The sequence below is a fragment of the Leuciscus leuciscus genome, assembly GCF_965113295.1.
Source record: "Leuciscus leuciscus genome assembly, chromosome: 14".
Taxonomy (NCBI): Eukaryota; Metazoa; Chordata; class Actinopteri; order Cypriniformes; family Leuciscidae; genus Leuciscus; species Leuciscus leuciscus.
In genome coordinates, this window is record NC_138738.1 from 30,572,839 (window position 1) to 30,595,643 (window position 22,805).

The 22,805-nt window shown below is 38.3% G+C and overlaps 4 protein-coding genes across 8 annotated transcripts; 3 read left to right on the forward strand and 1 right to left on the reverse strand.

Annotated features, from left to right (window-relative positions):
* Nucleotides 1-90: 90 nt before the first annotated feature.
* Nucleotides 91-8,752, reverse strand: ndufs1 (NADH:ubiquinone oxidoreductase core subunit S1). Its single transcript, XM_082136809.1, has 19 exons — nucleotides 8,626-8,752; nucleotides 7,913-7,995; nucleotides 7,696-7,787; nucleotides 7,500-7,607; nucleotides 7,317-7,393; nucleotides 7,129-7,210; nucleotides 6,863-6,993; nucleotides 6,246-6,431; nucleotides 4,874-5,008; nucleotides 4,656-4,770; nucleotides 4,399-4,544; nucleotides 3,022-3,150; nucleotides 2,794-2,923; nucleotides 2,511-2,671; nucleotides 2,206-2,360; nucleotides 1,015-1,190; nucleotides 754-888; nucleotides 594-666; nucleotides 91-465 (listed from the first exon to the last, which is right to left on the reverse strand). Exons 2-19 carry the CDS (start codon nucleotides 7,989-7,991, stop codon nucleotides 374-376), a joined length of 2,202 nt encoding a protein of 733 aa, XP_081992935.1. The 5' UTR covers nucleotides 7,992-7,995; nucleotides 8,626-8,752; the 3' UTR covers nucleotides 91-373.
* A 398-nt stretch (nucleotides 8,753-9,150) lies between these two features.
* eef1b2 (eukaryotic translation elongation factor 1 beta 2) lies at nucleotides 9,151-11,787 on the forward strand. The gene is made up of 6 exons (XM_082137030.1): nucleotides 9,151-9,309; nucleotides 9,679-9,801; nucleotides 9,997-10,126; nucleotides 10,312-10,375; nucleotides 11,332-11,457; nucleotides 11,593-11,787. Exons 1-6 carry the CDS (start codon nucleotides 9,230-9,232, stop codon nucleotides 11,745-11,747), a joined length of 678 nt encoding a protein of 225 aa, XP_081993156.1. The 5' UTR covers nucleotides 9,151-9,229; the 3' UTR covers nucleotides 11,748-11,787.
* A 1,269-nt stretch (nucleotides 11,788-13,056) lies between these two features.
* Nucleotides 13,057-14,508, forward strand: LOC309514027 (elongation factor 1-beta-like; the record flags this gene model as incomplete). The annotated part of the gene is made up of 4 exons (XM_082190141.1): nucleotides 13,057-13,199; nucleotides 13,395-13,438; nucleotides 14,029-14,178; nucleotides 14,314-14,508. Coding segments are annotated over 4 exons (492 nt in total), but the record flags the coding sequence as incomplete, so codon positions are not given.
* Nucleotides 14,509-14,648: 140 nt separating this feature from the next.
* On the forward strand, nucleotides 14,649-21,444 carry zdbf2 (zinc finger, DBF-type containing 2). Of its 5 annotated transcripts, none has more exons than XM_082136755.1 (7): nucleotides 14,649-15,127; nucleotides 15,549-15,636; nucleotides 15,949-15,993; nucleotides 17,954-17,987; nucleotides 18,121-18,217; nucleotides 18,488-18,615; nucleotides 18,755-21,444. In XM_082136755.1, the coding sequence occupies exons 3-7, from the start codon at nucleotides 15,957-15,959 to the stop codon at nucleotides 21,195-21,197; spliced, it is 2,739 nt and encodes a 912-aa protein (XP_081992881.1). In that variant the 5' UTR covers nucleotides 14,649-15,127; nucleotides 15,549-15,636; nucleotides 15,949-15,956; the 3' UTR covers nucleotides 21,198-21,444. The 5 variants fall into 5 exon arrangements, with proteins under 5 accessions (XP_081992881.1, XP_081992883.1, XP_081992882.1 ...); XM_082136757.1 differs by having other exon boundaries at nucleotides 15,549-15,632; XM_082136756.1 differs by having other exon boundaries at nucleotides 14,649-14,994.
* Nucleotides 21,445-22,805: the final 1,361 nt, after the last annotated feature.

Below are 22,805 nucleotides of genomic sequence, written 5' to 3' on the forward strand. Positions count from 1 at the left end.
CCTAGCTTCTACCAAAACAGAATATTTGTTTTTCTACTACACCCTTACTTGAAAGAATTTAGACCAGCAATGTGAACGGCGACAATAGCATATTGATATAATACATTTTTATTTATTATAATAAGAGCTTTCCAAAACAAAGCAGACCTCATTCAACTTAATCATGGGAATGAAAACTTTACAACACCCTTCAAAGCCTATTTAAATATGATAATTTCACACATTTTGCTGCTCTGGTGAAATCTGACTATGTAAGACACAAGAGACAAACAGCAAAGTAATGCTAAAATCCAGGTATGTGTTTGTACATGTACTTGACGATGACTACTTTTGTGTGCATTACTATAGATAAATTGGTGTGCCTGAAGGAGTTTTAACAAATTGAGGGCTCATCAACTGCTGCTGCCCCCTCGGTCACAGCCTTCACACACTTGGCCATTGTCTGAGAGGCTCTGCTTATGGGGTCTATAGAGAAAGAACCAAAGGCAATGGTAAATGGCAGGTTACAGACATACACTAGGTTACAGCATTCTATTCAAACATAAAAACTTAATATAATTCATTAAACCAACATAATATATTTGTTACTCTACCGGTCATGTAGAAATCCTTCACTGTGAGCTGAGGAGGGATAATAGGAGCCGCAAGCAATGACTGATTCACAGCCTAAGGAGAACAGGAGAACATTAGTGAACAGTTCAAGTAGTGGAGATTTAAAACAAAAATTTACAAAAAAACAAACAAAACACAAACCTTTGATAGCTCATGGGCTTGTTTGAAATAATTGGCTTCCTCTACATCATCATATCTCACCAGGTTAGGAGAGACCTCTTCCAGCCTTCTCCTTACCTCATCCAGTGTGTCATACGGCAGTGTGATTCCTGCCAGCTGAGCAAACAAAAACAAGAATTTGTAATGAACAGTCTGCACTTTTTTCTAAAGAATAGCTCAGCAAAGGTATTTGAACAATATGAGGAACAGGTACATTGTTAAAGTACAGGTTAAGGAGCGTACCTCAGAAACGGCACGCAAAATCTTCCAGTCCTCGCGTGCAATACCGGGAGCAGTGACTGCCACTCTAGTCTGCTGGGCGCGACCCTCTGTGTTGACGTATGTGCCAGTCTTTTCGGTGTATGCAGCACCAGGCATGATGACATCAGCCATGAGTGCACCTACATCTCCATGGTGACCTGGATAAGCATGTGGTACCATTAAACTTATAAGAATATACTGTATTTGGATGAAAGGCGCTTGCCATGAGATTGTGGTACTGAACAAGAGTATAAAGCTGTGGTTTCTCTCCGCTCTCCCTCTCTCTTATCTGACATCCATCTGAGGTCTTAAAGGTTCACCCAAAAACGAAAATTCTGTCCTTAATTACTCACCCTCATGTTGTTCCAAACCTGTAAGACTTTCTTTCAACTTTGGAACACAAATGAAGATCTTTTTGATGAAATCTGAGAGCCTTCTGTCCCTCCATTGACAGCTACGCAACTACCACTTTGACGATTAAAGAAATCGTAAAATGAATCCATATGAATTGCACGATCACTTTATATGATAAACAGATTGAGTTAGGATTTTATTCACGTATAAACATTCATCCACTCAAACATCAGTTGTGGTAAACAGAAACTCAAACATGGTCGCTTGACTTGTGAGAACCAATGAGATTCATTCTCGTGTGTAACGCAGCATGTCTGAACTTCCGCAAGAACCAATGAGGTTCGGTTGAGCTTCTGTTTATGGTCACTGATCAATGTTGTTTATATGTGAATAAAAGACTAAATTAAATCTGTTCATCATATAAAGCGATCAAGTCTCCTCAGAAAATCTGGACAAAAAACGCTCAATTCATATGGATTAATTTTATGATCTCTTTATGAACTTTTTGAAACATCAAAGTGGTGGTTGTGTAGCGGTCTATGGAGGGACAGAAATCGCTGATTTCATCAAAAATATCTTAATTTGTGTTCCGAAGATGAACGAAAGTCTTACAGGTTTGGAACGACATGAGGGCAAGTAATTAATGACAGAATTTTCATTTTTGTGTGAACTATCCCTTTAACCCTAGGCTGATTTGTTGAATCAGGTGTGTTTGATTAGAGAGACAGACATCTAAAATGTGCAGTCCTGAGGGTAATCAAGGACCAGGGTTGGGAATCACTGGTATAGAATACAAAATTTGCAAGTGAGGTTACTGACCCTGGTAGAAGACGAAGCTGTCTTTGGGAAGATCTGCTCTGGTGATGCAATCAGCATCAGCGCCCAGGAGAAACAGTACTTTGGGAGGGTTCTTCCGGATTGCATCAACACCAGGCTTGTAACCCAGGTCCAGGGCTGCCACTTGACTGGCCACCCTAAGGTTACATTTATATGACAAGGTCAGTACTTGTGCTAGACAAATGGTCAACATTCACAATTCTTTTATTCACACAGAACAATATAGAACAGAAATGATACTCAAAGAAAGGTCTACATATGCATACACACTTATGGCAGTATCTGACCTGTGCAGCACATTGAGAACCTTCCATCCCTCCTCAACACCGCTGATGGCTCGAGAATTTTGAGCAATTGTGGACACAGCCTTAAAGATGGCTGCCCCATCATCCCTCTGGAGAGCGGAGCTACCCACCACTACAATGGGCTTTTTGGCCTGGGCTAGGACCTGAAATACAAAACCATACTCCAATTCTTTCTCATTCAAGAGTCAACTTCTGATGATGTCATGCTTAGTAAAAATTTGAATCGAAGGTCCCAGTAAACACCAACATTATTAAATAATGTTACCTTGCAGAAAGGGTGTGTTCCATCAGCAATCTCTTGCAGAACTTGTGTGGTTTCACCCAGATGGTTGTAACTGTAGCTTAAGTCCACCTTATGACCAACCATGGCCACCTCGAGCTCATTATGCAACCAACTGAAGAATGGGGATAAAAAGAAAAAGTGGGGTGGAGTGAAATGACACCTGCTCAACTGGTTCCAACTGATGCAAACAAGAATGTGCAATGGTTTTACCTCTTGCGGACACGTGAATTGAAGAGAGGTGCCTCGTAACGTGGGTTGGTTCCAATCAGAAGCAGAAGGTCACACTCCTCAATGCCAGTGATACGGCTGTTCAAGAGGTAATTGGAGCGCAGGTCGGTTCTAAGGAGCCAAAAGAGCAAAATTAGTTTAAATCCGTAATTGTAAGATTAAAGAGATGGTTCACCAAAACTGTCATCAATTGATCACCCCCAATTCCATTCTCATAAGACTTTTGTTCATCTTCTAAACACTACTGAAGATATTTTTTATAAAACCAGAGAGGTTTCTGTACCTCCACTGAAAGCCCATTACACCTAAATTTAAGCTTCAACAAGTTCATAAAGATATCATAATCCTTATTAATTGAAGCTCAAACATTATTTTTTGACACACGAGAACCAATGAGGATTGTTCTTACGTGTCAAGACAGTATATACAAGCTGCCATTGACCATATTTGTGTTCATCTATGTGTATTGATGAATGTGAATAAAAGCTTAAATCAAATCTATTCATCTAGCAATTCTTGCCAAGACCTGGATTAAATAGCTTGATTCATATCGATTACTTTCATGTACTTTTGCAAGGTTGTTAGTTTTGGTGGAATGGACTTTTAAAAGGGAGGGACAGAAATCTTTCAGATTTTCATAAAAAATTTAACAAAAGTCTTATGGACTTATTTCCTTGCTCTTGCAATGCTTGCTATTGTTGTTAAATCGTATGAATGTGTGGTTTAAAGGGATGTTTGTCTTTACGAGTAGGAGATAAGAAAGTCTCCATTTCAAGGGTCAATATTGTGAAGCAATAATTTTCCATTGTTTTTCCCTTGGTATAATAACACTTGTTGGAATCATACTGGTCAGAAAAATTCAGATCATTGAGTAGTGTAATATTTAGATCAAGTCTGAGCTTTGAAACAGGCAACAAGATTATTCAATAAACTCTGCACTTTTAAGGTAAAAGACAAGACATTCTGTTAATAGGTTTTGCTGGGTTGCACACCAGACAAAACGGATATCTTTTGACAAGATCTGGCGTCCGGGGCTGGATTTGACATTTCTGACGTGGGGATTCCATTTGATCTAACAGTGTCCTGAGAGTTTTTAGCATGTTGAAATATGGTTGCTAGGGTGTTCTGGGTGGCTGCTAAGTGGTTATTTACACAAGTCAAATCCTTAAAGTAAGCAATTTGTTGAAAATTTCTAACCCTTGGGATGACAAATAGTAACAGCAATGCTTGCAGTAACATCACAATATATTATGAACATTACTATTAGAAAAAAATCCAATAATACTTGAAATCAGTGTGAACGAGAAGAGATATTACTAAAATCAGGGCACACATCATTCTTATCGGATAAGGACTCACCCGGAACCAGTCATTGGGAAGACCTCCTCAGTGCAGAGGGTCTCGCTGTCCAGTCTATTCAGTAGGTCCTTCAGAGCCACTAGGGCCTCAGCATCTACCATCCCACCAGCAATAGCTCCTACCTCAGAACCTTGAACTCCTTGAAGCTGCAAAACACAAAAATCACAACCAGTGAAATCTACTGTCTGCAAATAACAAAGCATATCACACTAAACAGATACATGTATGATTCTAGTTTATAAGTTGCAATCACTCACTGCTCCAGCTACACGTGTAAGAACATCCTCCCAAGTGGTGGCAACCAACTGTCCACTGGCATCCTTCACCATGGGCTGGGTCAGGCGCTGCCTCTTCAGTCCATCATATGCAAACCTTATAGAGGGTGGGCCAGAGACAGGACAGTAGACTAACCATGAGTGTGTGTGAATGAAGAAAGAGAGGGGCGTTGTGTTATTTTAAGAGCTTATGCGCTCACCTGGTCTTGTCGGATATCCATTCCTCATTGACATCCTCATTCAAACGGGGAAGAATTCTCATGACCTCACCACCCCTGGTGCTCACCACAATGTTGGAGCCAACAGCATCCAGCACATCAATGGACTCAGTCTTTCTGTAGACACATGAGAACAGCATTTTAAAAATTAAAGTGTACACATATTCAAATAACTCACTATTAAAACCTCTGAACTTTCATTGTCCGGCTGGCGGGACATATTCATTCGAAGGCTTACACCCTCAGTATTCATCCTGTAAAAACCATTTTGAAATCTGACATTGAGTTACCATGGAAACAATACTTAAATTCCTTTTAGCAGGTTCCTCCCCTCTAGTGGGCAGTGTCATGTTTCATATTACAAATTTACTGCACTACTTTAAAATCAAAACTTGAGAAAACACATATTGTTGGAAATTTTGTATTTGGTGATTGTCTTGTGATAGAAGTGATATTGTGACAGAAATGTATTAATTTATGAAAGAAGAAAAAATTAAATGGAATGTGGGTGACACCTGATGGCTATATTTGGTACAGAGCCTAAACAAAATATTATAAATTTTTTTTTTTTTTTTTGAGTAAAAATTATTTGGTTTGAAATCGCTGGTGTTTCTGACATCAAAAACTACCTTGTAACCAATCACGTCACCGTGTGATCGTCAACAAGTGGATCTCTGAGCTGGTGCGGGTGAGTGGAGGCAGTGCTAATTTGCATATTCATAGAACCGTGTATACTAAATGAGGTAAGGGTGTAGAGTTACATTCAAGCTATTTTAAGGCATGAAGAAATTATTTAAAGGAAAAATTTTAATTTAAATATGTAATTTTGGTGATCAAAGATGAGTTTTAAGGGATACAATTATTGACTACAGTGGGACATAAAAAGAAAATCTTTAGTACAGTAAATCTTTAGTGCTTTACAGTAAATTTAAACTTCTATAACTTTTTACATGTTCAATTTTGAAGAGGTTTCTTTAAAAAGAGACCAAACTTTGTTTTCTTAGGATAGTGCATTTTCACATCTATGTTCAGGGATTATAAGGCAGCATAAAAAAAGCTAAAAACTATTGGATCTGCTCAGAGCCACTCTGGATCTGCCATAACCAATCGCTAACGTTTGATCGTGACGTAACCCTACAACTCAAACTAGCGCACGACCTCAACGTCATCGTTCTCAGCCACTCCCTCTGTCCGCTGATTGGACCGGCAAAAATTTGGCCTAAGAAAACCCATGAATATACCGCAAACCCAGACGGAGTACTGAAGGAAAATAAAAATTGAGTGGAAGTACGTAGGAGGGTGGAGCCAGGCTAATGAAAGTGTACACGAGAGCAAAGCTCTCTCAGGATCGTACCTGGTCTCCCAGGGTCGTGAAGTGAAGGCGTAAGGTTTGGACGTCAGCGCTCCAACAGGACACAAGTCAATCACGTTACCAGATAATTCAGACATGAACATCTTCTCTACGTAGGTACCAATCTGCATGGTGTTACCGCGTCCAGTAGTTCCCAGGTCCTCCACACCAGCAACCTCACTGGCAAAACTGTAAAGTTACACACACAAAAAATTTGTAGAAAGAGACATTTAGAATTGAAACACTCTGTCTGATCCTGAAGGTAATAGGCATGAGAACAAAAAAGTAATCAGTAATGCTTTGTACCATATGCCACTATTTTCCAGCAAGTTTGTTATAGCTGTCAAAGTAGCCTTACGGATTTTTTTTTTTTAAACATATCAAACCTAAAAGTATTTATACGTGATCTAATGATCAATATTATTAAATTACAATATATATATATATATATATATTAAATTAATCATTCAGGTTTATTATGGCTTTAAAAATTGATTTCTGATAATACATTAACTACTAATTGAATTGGTTTATCAGAAAATAATCCTTATTGTTGAGCCCTGCACAACATATATTTTGTGCATTTATGTAGCTTGTACAATAATAGATCTCCAACCCACCGAACACAACGTGTGCAATGTATACAGCGGGTCATGATAGTCTTGATGAGCGGTCCAATGTTCTTATCTTCCACTGCTCTTTTGTCTTCTGTAAAACGGCTTCTGTCAGCACCAAACATCATCGATTGGTCCTATATATCCAACATAACATCAAGATGATCATAAAAAATGTATCAGGGATGACTGTTGTTTTTTTTCATTCTGGAGTGCATACTCAAGTTGACAGTTCAGTTTTCTCAAATTGCAGTAAATAATGTTCTGCTTACCTGCAAATCACATTCTCCTCCCTGATCACAGATTGGACAGTCAAGAGGGTGGTTGGAAAGCAGGAACTCCATGACTCCCTCTCTATCATAAGCACAATAAGAAAAAACATTTTTTTAATAAATATTATATGTGATGATGACAACTCTGCGTGAGAATTATTTGTAAAGCAAGAAACTACTTCTCAAACCTGGCTTTTCGTGTTTTCTCTGAGTTGGTCAAAATGTTCCACCCTTTCATGACAGGCATTGCACAAGCTGCAACAGGCTGTTGATGAAGAACATGCTTAAAGTAAGACCTGTCATGTATTTTGATAATAATCAGTAATGCGTAATGATGTCATAATCTTAATACTTTCAATGGTGCATGTTACCTTTGGCGCTCTCTCGATTTCCACCAGACACATGCGGCAGTTACCGGCCACTGACAGACGATCATGATAGCAGAAACGAGGAATCTGCACACCAACTTTCTCACAAGCCTAAACACAGTTGGCATGTCAACATACAACACGGAATGTACAATCCTTGCATAGAATTATTAAAAAGAAATGGTCTCTGCAACATTACCTGTAGTACAGTAGTCCCTGGCTCCACCATGATAGGCTTTCCATCTACAAACACTTCAACCATATTGCTTGAGGCCCGAACTGATGTCCACACTGTCGCAAAAACAAGCAAGTGTGAGTAAATGACTGACAAGCCAGTAAAGTAGCTCAGCATTCTTAAAAATGGGCATCACACTTAACCTTGAAAGATTAAAAAAAGAATGCATAGAGCAAATTACCATTGTTAGTGGTGGCAATGGAGCCCTTGGAATGGGCCGCCCCAGCCAAAGCCCGACTTACTGCTGGCAAACGCAACATGTCGCTGTAGAAGAAAATGGCAAGTGATTAGAAGCACACGTAATATGTTGATCCCCACTATTGCAATGCTTAGTATCTAGGTTAACAATGGATAAATATGCCACAGTACTTTGTAACACAAGGAAATTACAAAGAAATAGCCACAACATTTCTTTATAATCAGATCTTAGGTGTGCAAATAACAGTATTATTTAATAAATTCCGTATACATTAAAATCTCTGCAGAGTGCAGACAATAAGTTCTATGGCAAAGATTACAAAACCCCAGATTTTATAACAGCAACATAGCATGTTTGTATCCTTACAAAGACACAAAGATTTATAAAAGAACCATTTGCATATATCTATGTAAAGGCAAAGTATATCATATACCTATATCTCACTGTAAAGGCAAATTAGATTAAAACTTAAAATTCAAAACCAATGCTGTTGACATTTCCATTCTACACACACTAGTTACGTTAGCAGGCTAACACTCAGAGGCGCAGTGGCTTCAAGGACAGGGGAGAACGTTACTGTAAATTACCCATGTTTCGTATGCGTTTATAAAGCCAGCAGTTATTCACAAAGCAAATGTCTAGACAAAACGCTGTTTACACTCTAATCTAGACAAAATGCAATATTTAATTCTTACCTTGACGCTATTTGGCCTTCTAGACCAGAACAGCGCGACTGCCGTAGGTTCAGTTGTGTGAGTGACTCGGGTGATTACGGAGGAGATGACGGAAATAGCCGATTCACATCGATCTTTGAAAAATGACAAAAACATTTAATTGGATCATATTATTCTATAATATAGAACACGCATGCGTGCATGTATGTAAAAATACATTAATATATTAAATACATTTTTTAAATAATAAAGTCAACGTTTTGCGTTGACCTTTTACATTTATACGTCGTCATTTCCGCTCATAAAAGCGGTCGTTTCCTTCTCTCCTTCACGTTAAAAGTCAACCAGTCAACACGTTTTTCTGTAGTTGTTGTATCTGTAAAAAACAGGATATGCTTATCTTGCTATCCTTATTATCTACAAAAAGTACGTCTTGCATACCTAGCGCAAATGACTGTCAAAGATGTTTTATTTTTGTACATTTTGTATTAAATGTGTCAGCGTGGGAGGAGTCGTGGCGTCAGACGTATAAAGACCATCTCACGTTCTGTTCTCGTTCCTTCGCTCTTCCTCCAAGCTCAGGGCTCAACGTCTGTACACGAGGTCTCACCGGTAACTTCCAACAATGGGCTTTGGTGATCTCAAAACACCCGCTGGACTCAAAGTTCTGAATGAGTTTCTGGCAGACAAAAGTTACATCGAGGGGTAAGCTCTTTTGAGAGTCTATTTATGTCTTAGTTGTACTGTAACAACTCATGTCTATACTTTTTTCCATATGCTGTGATACTATGATCATTTCTGATTGCCGTGATAAACGTCAAAGGCAGAAGTCATTAATTTCTTTGCTATGACTAATATAGACCTATGTATGATCATTCTTGGATCTGTATTTGTAGTAGTACCCTTCCCCCTCCCCCCAAGATTTTGAGAGGTGCCATATTTTCTTTGCTGTACTGTTGATCCATGCATAAACATTTTGCAATCAGTTCCATTCATAAACCTCTCTAATTGCTTAAGGATGAAAACACCAATATCTCTACACATTTGATTGCTCAATATACATTTTCTTGGCAGGTATGTGCCCTCTCAGGCTGATATTGCAGTGTTTGATGCCCTGTCTGGTGCCCCTTCATCTGACCTCTGCCACGCTCTGCGGTGGTACAACCACATCAAGTCTTACCAAAAGGAGAAGGGCAGGTAATATGATGCTTGATTGTAATATTTAATGTTTTGCAGGTACTTCCCCCAATATATGATGATTACTCTATCACCATCTTTCGCCTGAGTGAATGATGTACAATCCTTCAAACTCTGATTTGACTGGGAGATATAAGACTGTCACAAGGGCTCTCGTGCAGTTACATGGATTAACTCTCCTCTTCTTACCTTCAGCCTTCCAGGTGTGAAGAAGCCTCTCGGTCAGTACGGCCCTGCTGGTGTGCAGGACACGACTGCATCAGCTCCTGCAGCGGCTGATGAAGACGACGATGACATCGATCTGTTTGGTTCTGATGAGGAAGAGGTAAATACAGTAGCAGGACTGTTGGTGTGTTTTGATCCAACTACCTGGTCACATGATGATTTTCTCACCATCTTTCGGCTGATGTTGTGATGGACCCCTTTTGTTTCTGAAAGCCAGTTTGTAGAAAAATGTCCAGGCAACTGTTGTATTTCTGCACACCTGATTAATAATCTATTTCCTTGCAGGATGAGGAATCCAAAAAAATCAAGGAGGAGAGGCTTGCAGCATACAACGCAAAGAAGGCAAAAAGTATGTATCTGTTGTCTTTTAAATATACACTAATGGTCAAAAGTTTAGTATAATTCCCCCTTTTTTTTTTTAAGTTGTCTCTTATGCTCACCAAGACTGTTTAATCAAAAATAGTTAAAACAGGAATATTGTGAAATATTATCATTTTAAAAACTTTTCTATCTGAATATATTTTAAAATGTAATTTATTCTTGTGATTGCAAAGCTGAATTTTCAGCATAATTTCTCCAGTCTTCAGTCACACATGATCTTTTAGAAATCATTCTAATATGCTGATTTGTTGCTCTATTATTATCCATTATTATTGGTGATCAATTATTAATAATGGTTCCCATTATCGAGGTTTTAAACCGTTTTTGCTGCTTAATGTTTTTGTGTAAACCATGAAACTTTTTTTTCAGGGTTCTTTGAATAAAAGGCAGAAAGAACAGCATTTATTTAAAATAGAAAACCGTTGTAACATTAGGAGTCTTTGCTGTCACTTTTGATCAATTTAATGCATCCTTGCTTGGGTATTAGTTTCTTTATTTATAAAAGAAAAAAAAAGAAAAAACTTTGAATGTTTGTGAAATTAAGCAGCAAAAACTGTTTTAAGCCTTGTTTAAAACATTGTTTCTTGAGCAGCATATTAGAATCATTTCTGAAGAATCATGTGACCCCAAAAAGACTGCCATCACAGGAATAATTTACAATTTAAAAAATTTCAAATAAATGCAGCCTGGGTGAACATCAGCTACTACTTTCAAAAACATTATTTGTATTTATACTTAACTTTTGACCGATAGTGTACATATAGCAACATTGACTAGTTTAATGATGATTTCACATCACCATCTTTCGACTGAATCTTGTGATTGATACTCTTGTTAACCTGACATTCACTAGTCGTTAAATTGTGACGGCTGGATTCCTTTGTTTTCTTTCTGATTGACACTGTCTTTTTAATGTCTGCGCAGAGCCTGCCCTTATCGCCAAGTCTTCCATCCTGTTGGATGTCAAGCCCTGGGATGATGAAACCGACATGGCCAAGCTTGAGGAGTGTGTACGCAGCATTCAGTTGGACGGTTTAGTCTGGGGACAATGTAAGTCAATCTATTCCATCCCTTGTAACTACTGTTCATTAAAACTGATTAAATGTTATGCTTTTCGATCCATTACAGTTTTGTGCAAATTTAGTATTTTAATACACTAATTGTTACTTGACTTCTTCTGTACAGCTAAATTTTTGCCTGTCGGCTATGGCATCAAGAAGCTGCAGATTGCCTGTGTCGTGGAGGATGATAAAGTTGGAACAGACCAGCTGGAGGAACTCATCACAGCCTTTGAGGACTATGTGCAGTCAATGGATGTGGCAGCCTTCAACAAGATCTAAAAGCACAAAGCATTAATCCAATAAAAGCACTTCAAATGCAGCTTTGTTTCTTGATCTTTTTTTATTTGAATTTAAAGTTCTACTTTGTCTCCTAAATTAAAAAAAATTATATTTGGCAAATGCTGTTAGTAGTAATGTGCTGTTTTTAAGACCATGTATTTTATGAAGTTAACCCAGTCATTTTTAGAATCAAATGCTGTGCATCTTCTAATCTGTTGTAGCCAATTGTAACGGAAAAGTATGTCATTTATTTGACTTTACATTGCCAGGTTTAGCATGGCCATGAGAACTCTTTTGCAAAACTGCGTAGTTTGCAATATTTCTAATGTTACCATCAATGAATGCAATCTGAATTTTTCATAAAGGTTATTTGGCAGCGTCTAATTTAAAGCTCCATTGATTAAATTCCGTCTCAGACTTATACTAGTGGGCGGATTCCCGCGCTTTAATCTTACGTCACACCACGAGCAGACCTGCGCTAAATAGGATACCGATGGGATCTAAGTGGAATTACATCCATAACCAGGTGACAGCATGCTGAAGACTGCAGCCTAATCAAGTTTATATATTTTCTAGATCATTTTTAGGTGGATATTTACCATGTCACGGTCCTGTTGTCACCTTCCACGTTGTCATGCTAAGTGTCACTAGCTTGCTAGGTGAGTTAGCATAGCGGGCTAGTTCAAACTGCAGTTTGTGTGATCCTAAACAGTGTTTGTATCCTGATACAGTGTTTAAAATTCAAGCGTTTTCAAATACATTTTAAGTGAAAGTGGGTTTCTGTGGTAATTCTGGGACGCGCTGTTTAAATGGCCGTGTTTATGTTTGCAGGCCGGCACATGTTAACGTTACACGACGAGTAGTAAAAGCTGAACACAGTAAAGAAAGAAGAAAAAAAAACTTTTCAAATTGCCGAGAAGTTGATTTGTGTTTTGAAGTATTAACTTATTTAAGATACAAACCGTATTTTTTGAGAGTCTATTTATGTCTTAGTTGTACTGTAACAACTCATGTCTATACTTTTTTCCATATGCTGTGATACTATGATCATTTCTGATTGCCGTGATAAACGTCAAAGGCAGAAGTCATTAATTTCTTTGCTATGACTAATATAGACCTATGTATGATCATTCTTGGATCTGTATTTGTAGTAGTACCCTTCCCCCTCCCCCCAAGATTTTGAGAGGTGCCATATTTTCTTTGCTGTACTGTTGATCCATGCATAAACATTTTGCAATCAGTTCCATTCATAAACCTCTCTAATTGCTTAAGGATGAAAACACCAATATCTCTACACATTTGATTGCTCAATATACATTTTCTTGGCAGGTATGTGCCCTCTCAGGCTGATATTGCAGTGTTTGATGCCCTGTCTGGTGCCCCTTCATCTGACCTCTGCCACGCTCTGCGGTGGTACAACCACATCAAGTCTTACCAAAAGGAGAAGGGCAGGTAATATGATGCTTGATTGTAATATTTAATGTTTTGCAGGTACTTCCCCCAATATATGATGATTACTCTATCACCATCTTTCGCCTGAGTGAATGATGTACAATCCTTCAAACTCTGATTTGACTGGGAGATATAAGACTGTCACAAGGGCTCTCGTGCAGTTACATGGATTAACTCTCCTCTTCTTACCTTCAGCCTTCCAGGTGTGAAGAAGCCTTCTTCCCATTCCCATTATCGAGGTTTTAAACCGTTTTTGCTGCTTAATGTTTTTGTGTAAACCATGAAACTTTTTTTTCAGGGTTCTTTGAATAAAAGGCAGAAAGAACAGCATTTATTTAAAATAGAAAACCGTTGTAACATTAGGAGTCTTTGCTGTCACTTTTGATCAATTTAATGCATCCTTGCTTGGGTATTAGTTTCTTTATTTATAAAAGAAAAAAAAAGAAAAAACTTTGAATGTTTGTGAAATTAAGCAGCAAAAACTGTTTTAAGCCTTGTTTAAAACATTGTTTCTTGAGCAGCATATTAGAATCATTTCTGAAGAATCATGTGACCCCAAAAAGACTGCCATCACAGGAATAATTTACAATTTAAAAAATTTCAAATAAATGCAGCCTGGGTGAACATCAGCTACTACTTTCAAAAACATTATTTGTATTTATACTTAACTTTTGACCGATAGTGTACATATAGCAACATTGACTAGTTTAATGATGATTTCACATCACCATCTTTCGACTGAATCTTGTGATTGATACTCTTGTTAACCTGACATTCACTAGTCGTTAAATTGTGACGGCTGGATTCCTTTGTTTTCTTTCTGATTGACACTGTCTTTTTAATGTCTGCGCAGAGCCTGCCCTTATCGCCAAGTCTTCCATCCTGTTGGATGTCAAGCCCTGGGATGATGAAACCGACATGGCCAAGCTTGAGGAGTGTGTACGCAGCATTCAGTTGGACGGTTTAGTCTGGGGACAATGTAAGTCAATCTATTCCATCCCTTGTAACTACTGTTCATTAAAACTGATTAAATGTTATGCTTTTCGATCCATTACAGTTTTGTGCAAATTTAGTATTTTAATACACTAATTGTTACTTGACTTCTTCTGTACAGCTAAATTTTTGCCTGTCGGCTATGGCATCAAGAAGCTGCAGATTGCCTGTGTCGTGGAGGATGATAAAGTTGGAACAGACCAGCTGGAGGAACTCATCACAGCCTTTGAGGACTATGTGCAGTCAATGGATGTGGCAGCCTTCAACAAGATCTAAAAGCACAAAGCATTAATCCAATAAAAGCACTTCAAATGCAGCTTTGTTTCTTGATCTTTTTTTATTTGAATTTAAAGTTCTACTTTGTCTCCTAAATTAAAAAAAATTATATTTGGCAAATGCTGTTAGTAGTAATGTGCTGTTTTTAAGACCATGTATTTTATGAAGTTAACCCAGTCATTTTTAGAATCAAATGCTGTGCATCTTCTAATCTGTTGTAGCCAATTGTAACGGAAAAGTATGTCATTTATTTGACTTTACATTGCCAGGTTTAGCATGGCCATGAGAACTCTTTTGCAAAACTGCGTAGTTTGCAATATTTCTAATGTTACCATCAATGAATGCAATCTGAATTTTTCATAAAGGTTATTTGGCAGCGTCTAATTTAAAGCTCCATTGATTAAATTCCGTCTCAGACTTATACTAGTGGGCGGATTCCCGCGCTTTAATCTTACGTCACACCACGAGCAGACCTGCGCTAAATAGGATACCGATGGGATCTAAGTGGAATTACATCCATAACCAGGTGACAGCATGCTGAAGACTGCAGCCTAATCAAGTTTATATATTTTCTAGATCATTTTTAGGTGGATATTTACCATGTCACGGTCCTGTTGTCACCTTCCACGTTGTCATGCTAAGTGTCACTAGCTTGCTAGGTGAGTTAGCATAGCGGGCTAGTTCAAACTGCAGTTTGTGTGATCCTAAACAGTGTTTGTATCCTGATACAGTGTTTAAAATTCAAGCGTTTTCAAATACATTTTAAGTGAAAGTGGGTTTCTGTGGTAATTCTGGGACGCGCTGTTTAAATGGCCGTGTTTATGTTTGCAGGCCGGCACATGTTAACGTTACACGACGAGTAGTAAAAGCTGAACACAGTAAAGAAAGAAGAAAAAAAAACTTTTCAAATTGCCGAGAAGTTGATTTGTGTTTTGAAGTATTAACTTATTTAAGATACAAACCGTATTTTTTGGTTTTAAATATAATATATATTATATATCGAGCATAATAAAAAAGCAAGTGCATTTACAAGAGGCATTTAAGTGTCTTTCTAATTCTGTTTGTATTCTATATCTTTAGATACTACTGTTGACTTACAACACTTGGCTGTGCACATAAACGCGGTGATGTGACACGGAAACATTAATAAGGCATCCTCTCCATGTAGGTGAGTAACTTTATACACTTATTTAGTAGGTCTGTTCATTGAAACAAGGGTATTTTACTGTCTCTAGCTGAAATCAAAGTGTAATTATATAAAATGCACAACATCGCAGAATACGTCAGTAATTGCTCGCAGTGAAATGTTTTCTGCAATGTCCAATGCAAAAAAAGTGAAAAATTAAGCGCATTTGCAAGAGGCAATTGCGTATATAACATGTGAACACGTGATCTAGTTTTTTGAATATCTGTACAGTGTGCAATACAATAATAAACCATGCAAGCTACTTTCTCTCTGTGTTTGTGTGATTGTTTAAAGACAGTACCATGCCCTTGGAGGAAGGACCACAGTCATCTGCTAAAAGTAAGGTTCTCTAATCTCAAACTATTGAATTTCAGATTTATTTATTTATTTATTTATTTAAATCATTGAGCACCAGAGAGCCAGTGGGACTAATAATAATAGCAACTAAATAATCATAAAATGAATACTTAATAATGAATACTTAACTTTTTTAATACAGAACTTTTAAAAGGGAAAACAAAAAGAAAAAAAAGTTATGTTGGGTTTCTCACACCTGGCACCAACCACAAATTTCACCTTGACAGTAAAGAACAATAAAAGATTGTTGAACAAATAAAAGTTTGTCAATGTAGGAGAGCCTTCACTACGCTGAATAAACAGCTTTTGTGAGGAAATGTCTTATCATTTTAATGAATCGACAGCCTGTTAAACAATACTTTTGTTGGGAACTATATGTAGATTTTACCTTGATAAAAGTGTTATTTTTGAAGAGAGACTAGAGTAGGGAAAGTTGCGAGAGGTAGGTCATTTACGGCATTACAACCAGCAAATATAAATTAGTATTTAATAATAGGCGTTGTGTAATATTTAGTGATATTGTATATTGTCTAAAGAAAATAAACATATCAATGTTTTCTTTCATTGGCTTTCAGGTTTTACCAATTATAATAAGTCTTGAATGACTATGACTGACATGCACTATAATGCTGATATAATGCATTTTAATGAATGAAAATAAAATGAATACTTTAATTATAAATATTGTATTATATTTTTGTTTAATGAATAAATAAATAAAATAATGATGTGGCTTCTGTTTTATGGTGAGGCCCCTCTTTGGCTGCAACAGTAGAGAAAGGTTGGCTAAGGTTTCATTTGCTGAAACCTCTCTGTGGCTTCCAGGTTTCAGCAAATTAATTAGACCTGAATTGTAAAAATTTATGACTGCTGCGTATGCCTTATAATGATAATGCATTTTAATAAACGAAGGTAAACAAAATATAATTTTTTTTATAAAAATAAAAAAATACCCTCTATGGCTTCCAGATTTCAATACTTTATAATGTAACAGTGCATAGTCTTCACTGTATAAATTAAATATAGATAGATTTTTATTAAAGTTACAAAAGTATTTCAGTCAAGAGAAGTGAGTGATTTCTTTGTCCTTTATTTTTTGATTAACATTAAAAACAGCAGCAGGTTTAATAAGCTGCTGTCCCTTTAAGACCGAATGCACGAATCAAATAAACTGGTACACATGAATTTTATTTCTCAACTGTTCATAAATGCTCCTCTTGTAAGGAGAGATGTTTGACGCGTGTTGCTTTTTCAAATGCACGACTCAAACTTCAACTTCATAGACATCCTTCTCTGATAAATCCATTCTGCTCTCTGTTTGCTCTGTTGTTGTGTTTCTTTGTCACAAGCACTGTACTGTCTGTACACGAGCGCACGGGCCCAATACTGATCCTGGTATCAGTATAGGTGCATCCCTATTTATTAGGTTCCATGTAAACGCAGCTATTGAACAGCTATTGTCCTAACATCCGTGTCTGATAGTGTTGGACATTTTTTTGTGTTAGTCCACCAAGAGCCAATTCAAATGTAGGTAGCCAACCTTTCTCTACTGTTGCAGCCAAAGAGGGGCCTCACCATAAAACTGGGCCCTGGAATGTGCTGCACTTGGTGGAATCTAGCAAAATTAGATGCCAACATGGACAGGTTGTGAGACATGCCCTTATCTTTAAAAATGATGAACAACACTACAAAAGAAAAGATAATAAGACTACAATAAATATTGAGAATGAACATTATTAATAAGAAATTGTTGTCTTAAGTTACCTAATAAATAGTAATGTTTTATTTTAAGGGCATTTTTCTTAACTTTTATAAGATAAATAGATTTGGTACTGTGTTGGGTCGCCACTGATGTCCAATGTAACATCCGGATCCTGAAGCAAAACTAGTTGAGAACCACTGATTCAGAGAATGCATGTAAATATTTTTTCATGTGTTGTAGATGCAGAGAGGTGTCCAGCTGCTATGTCCGGCAGGTGAGTTGTCTGAAAATAAATTCAACATTTGCACCAACCCACTAGCCATTCCATTATGGATTCTCAGTAGTAATTAAATTGCAAATTTAAACTAATATTATTTATCAAAATCAATTTTTTACCCCATCTGAAGGACTAGTAGAGGAGAACAGCCTGTTGCTGGTCCTTCTGGCTCCCAAAGACAAGGTTACTGCAGCTGCTGTCAAGTTCTGTACAATAGTGTGGAACAGGTGCGTAACTCTCTGGCATTCATCATTCCTCCCCCTTTAATTACTGTTTTGTTCAATGTATTTGTTAAGCTTGGATTAGTAGTTCTATTTAAACAAATCAATGGCTAATAAGAACTAAAAATATATTACGTTATAGTACATTTTAGTTGATCTTGTGACTTCCGTATTCTAATATCATGCTTTTTAATGATTATCTTCATAATTATTACTATTATGACATTATGAGTTATTAGTGCTTTATTGTAAACAATTTATTATTGTATTCTGCAGCATATCTTGAGTGCCCAACATAGAGAAGTGGTACGAGCTGCTAGAGCAAATGTATCTTCTGGAAGTTTGTTAGAGAGATTCCTCCAGGATGTGCTCCAGCATCATCCTCATCACTACAGCGATACACGGTATACTACCCATGTTTTAATATATCAGATTTCTTGTTTAGCCTTGTTGACATGTTCCCGTCATATATTACATACTTTGTTTTGTGAATTGAAAAAAAAAAGTTCAGTCATTGCTTTTGACACTTCTTTTTCTCTGTAGGCCTACCCATGCTGATCTACCTTTGCTAACCACCCCACTTGTCCCAAAGGAGGTGCTCTCAGAGGTGTACTGTGGATCAGATGATAATGGAGTCTCGGTTGGGACACGAGAGGAGATGCCTACCTCTGATGAAGAGTCGTGCCAAATGCTGCAAATTGCAGCCTCAATTCCAGCAGTGACTACTGACCTCACTGCAACTACACACATACAAACTGATTCCCAAATAGGAAAAATGGTGCCTGAACCACCTCCCTCTGAAAAGTATTCCCCCACACAGGGTTTTTTGCTCAGGACTAGTGGCAGCTCTGCCAATGAAAAACCACATACATCACAATTGACACTACCTGTTCAGAAAGAAAGCTCACAAACACACCCTGGACATCCCTGTGCTTCAAAGCAGCCACAAGTCGCCAAAGCTGGAGCTGTTGAACACAGGAAAGCGCACAAGAAAACCAATAGGGATAATGAGGGGAGCGACTCCATTACAGCATCCCATGCCCCACCAGTTGCAAAGAGCATTACCTCGAAGGACCAGCCTGCAACCTTTCGACCAGTGGCTGAGGAGTCCACAGTGTGGATTTCAGGACTGCCACATTGGAAAGGCCTTCATAGGGAACAGACATTCAGTCATCTATCTGACCAGATTCGAGATGTGATAGAGGAGGTTATTGAAAAATACTGTTATGGCTACAGTCTCAAAGTCGACCAGCAAGAGGACGATGGCAGCTTCCTTCTGAGTCCTCAGTCTATGAGTGAATCTGAAGGCAGTGAAGAATGGGACAATGCAGTACAGGTGGCTTTGGGAAAGGCAAAGGGTGAAGAAAAGAATTTAGCCGAATTACTGGAAGTGCATATAAACCTTGAAGACCAAGGATACCAGACTCAGCTGGACACAGCCCTAAACTCTGTAGGAACACCTGAAGAAAACAAGGAGAGTGCTGCTGAGAAGGTGTTTCCCGATCTTCCCCACATACCACAGTCTTTTGTTGGAAAAACGTGGACACAGGTGATGTTTGAAGATGATATAAAGATAGACTCTATAGTGAAAGAGTTCAAACAAGGCGAATTCCGTTGCTATTTTGACAGTGAATCTTTGGCTGTGTTTGGGAAGCATAGTAAGAAAAGGAGAAAGAACAAGAACCAGGACATAAAAGAAAAAGTAGACACTGCTGGATGGGAGCCTACAGACATCTTGCCGCTTTTGGAACACAATGAAGAAGACCCCAAACATTCAGCTGTTTTGTTGAGGAGAGCGAGGCAAAAAGTTTACAGACTAGCATCACGTTGCCAGGTGGTAAAGGTAAGCCATGGTACACAGACCATTCCTCTTAGCTACCCTGTAGTGCGACCGAAATCAACACAAGAAACATTCCTCTCAACACACAGTGAAGAGCCCCAGCAATGCCCTAGCCCTGAAAGGACCCCTGACATGAAGACCAGACTCTGTGCATTAAAGCTTCCTGCTTCTTACTGCAAGCTAATGAGTCCTCTACAGCCAAAAACTGTGGTCTATGTGCTTTCTTCCCCAGATGGGGGTCAAGGAATCTCCAAGCCCACCCCTATTAAGAAAGCAGGGAGGAAGCGAAAGTCTTGTGATAGTGATGTTGGACCGAAGTACAAGTACAAAAAGACACCTCTTAAGTTCTACGACCCTTTGACCAATAGGATCTTGAAGAGTCCACCAAAAGGCATGTCTTTACCCTCTAATTCCAAATCTCTTTCACATGTCCGGCAGCTGTTCCGTAGCCTTAGCCCGGATATTAATAAGGAGAGGCAGGGCCTGGAGCAGGGGCAGTCATCAGGAGGATCTCGAAAGGGTCGTGGTAGGAGCAGCATGGCTGATCTATGTACCTCCACCTCAGACTCTATTCTGGAGAGCGGTGGCCCCTCGGAACCTGGTTCTTCTTTGTCTAGCAGCCGAAGAGCCTTATTCACCCGCTCCTCTATCTCAAGTAGCAGTTGTTTCCTCCTTGGACACCTCACTCCATCAGCCCATGTGGATGATTCTTCCAAAGCACTTTCTCACTCTTGTGCAAGCAGTTCCTATAAGGTTGGAGGACTGGAACAAGAGGAACACCGCCAACAAACACCAGTTGACCAAACACCAATCAGACGTAGCTTACGAAGGGCTGGACCTTTGACTCCAGCGAAGAGACCATCAGGACCCCCTTACAGGACTAAGAGGAAGTCATCTAAACCACAGCACAAAGGAAAATCGCAAAGCAATCTCCGGCAAACTGTTAGCTCCCATATATCTGCAGAATGTAGGACATCTCCCAGAAACAAGAACCCTGTTAGGGCCACACTTAGATCATCGGCTTCCTCTAAACTGGCGATTCAGCCAGTTATTACAGCCTCTTCTAAACAAATAAATACAATGCTCAGTGCCAGTCAGCAGAAGAGAGTGAGGGGGAGGACCGCCACTGTAAATATAGCAGACTGAATGTTATCAGATACCAGCCATGAGCATAAGCTGTCATCTGTTCTTCAAATGCTGTATAGTTTTGCACAGTTGAATTTCAGCTGACTGTTTCTAGTTGAAGTTCATTTTTGTCTGTATATTTTTGTTTATTTGTCATATGCATTTCTTAACTTGTAATGAGTATATTTTTTAAGTTTCTAATGGGTATTTTCACAAAAATTGATATTAATGGTTGTAAATTAAATTTATAATTAATAGTTTTGTCTTTCATTAGTATATTAGCATTTTTTTTCTCTTTGGGTTTTGGCACTTTATCAAATTGTCTCTTATAATACAAAACAACACATGCAAAAACTGCTTAAGTCAACAATACGCATCCTACACAAGGTGAATGTGCTCTTTTGAAATCAGCCAGTCAATCTTTCTCACAAACAATCAATACAAGTGCCTTTATGGGCCTTTTACACTCGGGCCTTTTACACTCTGCCCTTTAAAAAAGTTTAGATGTTCCAAATGGATGAGGTCAAAGCATCATAGTGAAGGCATCTTCCATGAAAATGAGCAGAAGTGGCACTTTTTTTTCTTTTGTTTTTAAGTATTGCATTTAATTTAGTCAAGTAAAAACCCCCTTTAAAAAAAAAATAGAATTTCCCCCTTTTTTTATTTCTATACTGTATGGCAGAAGAAGACATGAAATACAGTGTCTCCTGAGCTGCAGTGTGGAAATGTTTAATACATAACAGGTCTTTACAAGGCCAACACTTCATATGTCTGTAGACACTTCACAGTAATAAAACACTTCACAGAGAGCAATATATACAAACAAGTTACAGTTTTGGGATACAAGTACTGTGCATTAGCAGATTATGAAAGAAAAAATATATAATTGCAATAGGAAAATACATCTGTATAAGGCAGCAAGGTTTCACTTTATTTTGATGGTCCCTTTAACACATTCTGTTGACTATAACGTTGCGACTACATGTTTACTGACTCTCATTAGAGTGTTAGTAGAGTATTAGAAGACTGGTAGGGTTAGGGTTAGAATAAGTTGACATGTACTTGCAAAGTTAGTCAGTAAGAATGTCAGTTGGAGGACCATCAAAATAAAGAGTTAGCAGGTATTAAGCAGACAGTCTACTAATACTCTAATGAGAGTTAGTTGAAATGTAGTTGCAAAGTTACTTATAGTCAACAGAATGTTCAAAAGGGACCATCAAAATAAAGTGTTGCCGCCACCGGCAGCAATAATAATATATGATGCAAATTAATAAATATAAAATTTGTGTGCAAATAATGATTTAAAACATGTATTTCACAAAAACATTTGAACGATCTGTCCATCAGTGGCGATTCTAGGGGGTGGCCTGGGGTGGCCGGTGCCACCCCTGAAAGCTCATTGGCCACCCCTGCGGCCACCCCAGATCTGATAGGTAGGTCAAGTTCGTCAACACAAGAAACGAGAAATGTTGTCAATCAGTGATGACAGCTGATCAACTGATTTAGGGCCAGTTTCACATTTTTAACTAACACAGGAACGGTCGTACTGAGACTGTGAGAGCTGATTTCTGCTCAGCGGACGTTTGGCCATGCAGATCAGATGACCCATGAGATGGAGCACGCGCGCTG

What these genes read in the sequence shown, in the direction of transcription:
- eef1b2 (XM_082137030.1), top strand. Translation starts at nt 9,230, where the DNA reads ATGGGCTTTGGTGATCTCAAAACACCCGCTGGACTCAAAGTTCTGAAT. An exon ending in TTGGTTCTGATGAGGAAGAG is followed by an intron (nt 10,127 to 10,311) that starts GTAAATACAGTA and finishes ATTTCCTTGCAG; the next exon opens with GATGAGGAATCCAAAAAAAT. An exon ending in CAACGCAAAGAAGGCAAAAA is followed by an intron (nt 10,376 to 11,331) that starts GTATGTATCTGT and finishes ATGTCTGCGCAG; the next exon opens with AGCCTGCCCTTATCGCCAAG.
- ndufs1 (XM_082136809.1), bottom strand. Translation starts at nt 7,991, where the DNA reads ATGTTGCGTTTGCCAGCAGTAAGTCGGGCTTTGGCTGGGGCGGCCCAT. An exon ending in CAGGGACTACTGTACTACAG is followed by an intron (nt 7,608 to 7,695) that starts GTAATGTTGCAG and finishes AACTGTGTTTAG; the next exon opens with GCTTGTGAGAAAGTTGGTGT. An exon ending in TTACACGTGTAGCTGGAGCA is followed by an intron (nt 4,545 to 4,655) that starts GTGAGTGATTGC and finishes TGTGTTTTGCAG; the next exon opens with CTTCAAGGAGTTCAAGGTTC.
- zdbf2 (XM_082136755.1), top strand. Translation starts at nt 15,957, where the DNA reads ATGCCCTTGGAGGAAGGACCACAGTCATCTGCTAAAA. An exon ending in CCAGCTGCTATGTCCGGCAG is followed by an intron (nt 17,988 to 18,120) that starts GTGAGTTGTCTG and finishes CCCCATCTGAAG; the next exon opens with GACTAGTAGAGGAGAACAGC. An exon ending in TGTACAATAGTGTGGAACAG is followed by an intron (nt 18,218 to 18,487) that starts GTGCGTAACTCT and finishes TGTATTCTGCAG; the next exon opens with CATATCTTGAGTGCCCAACA.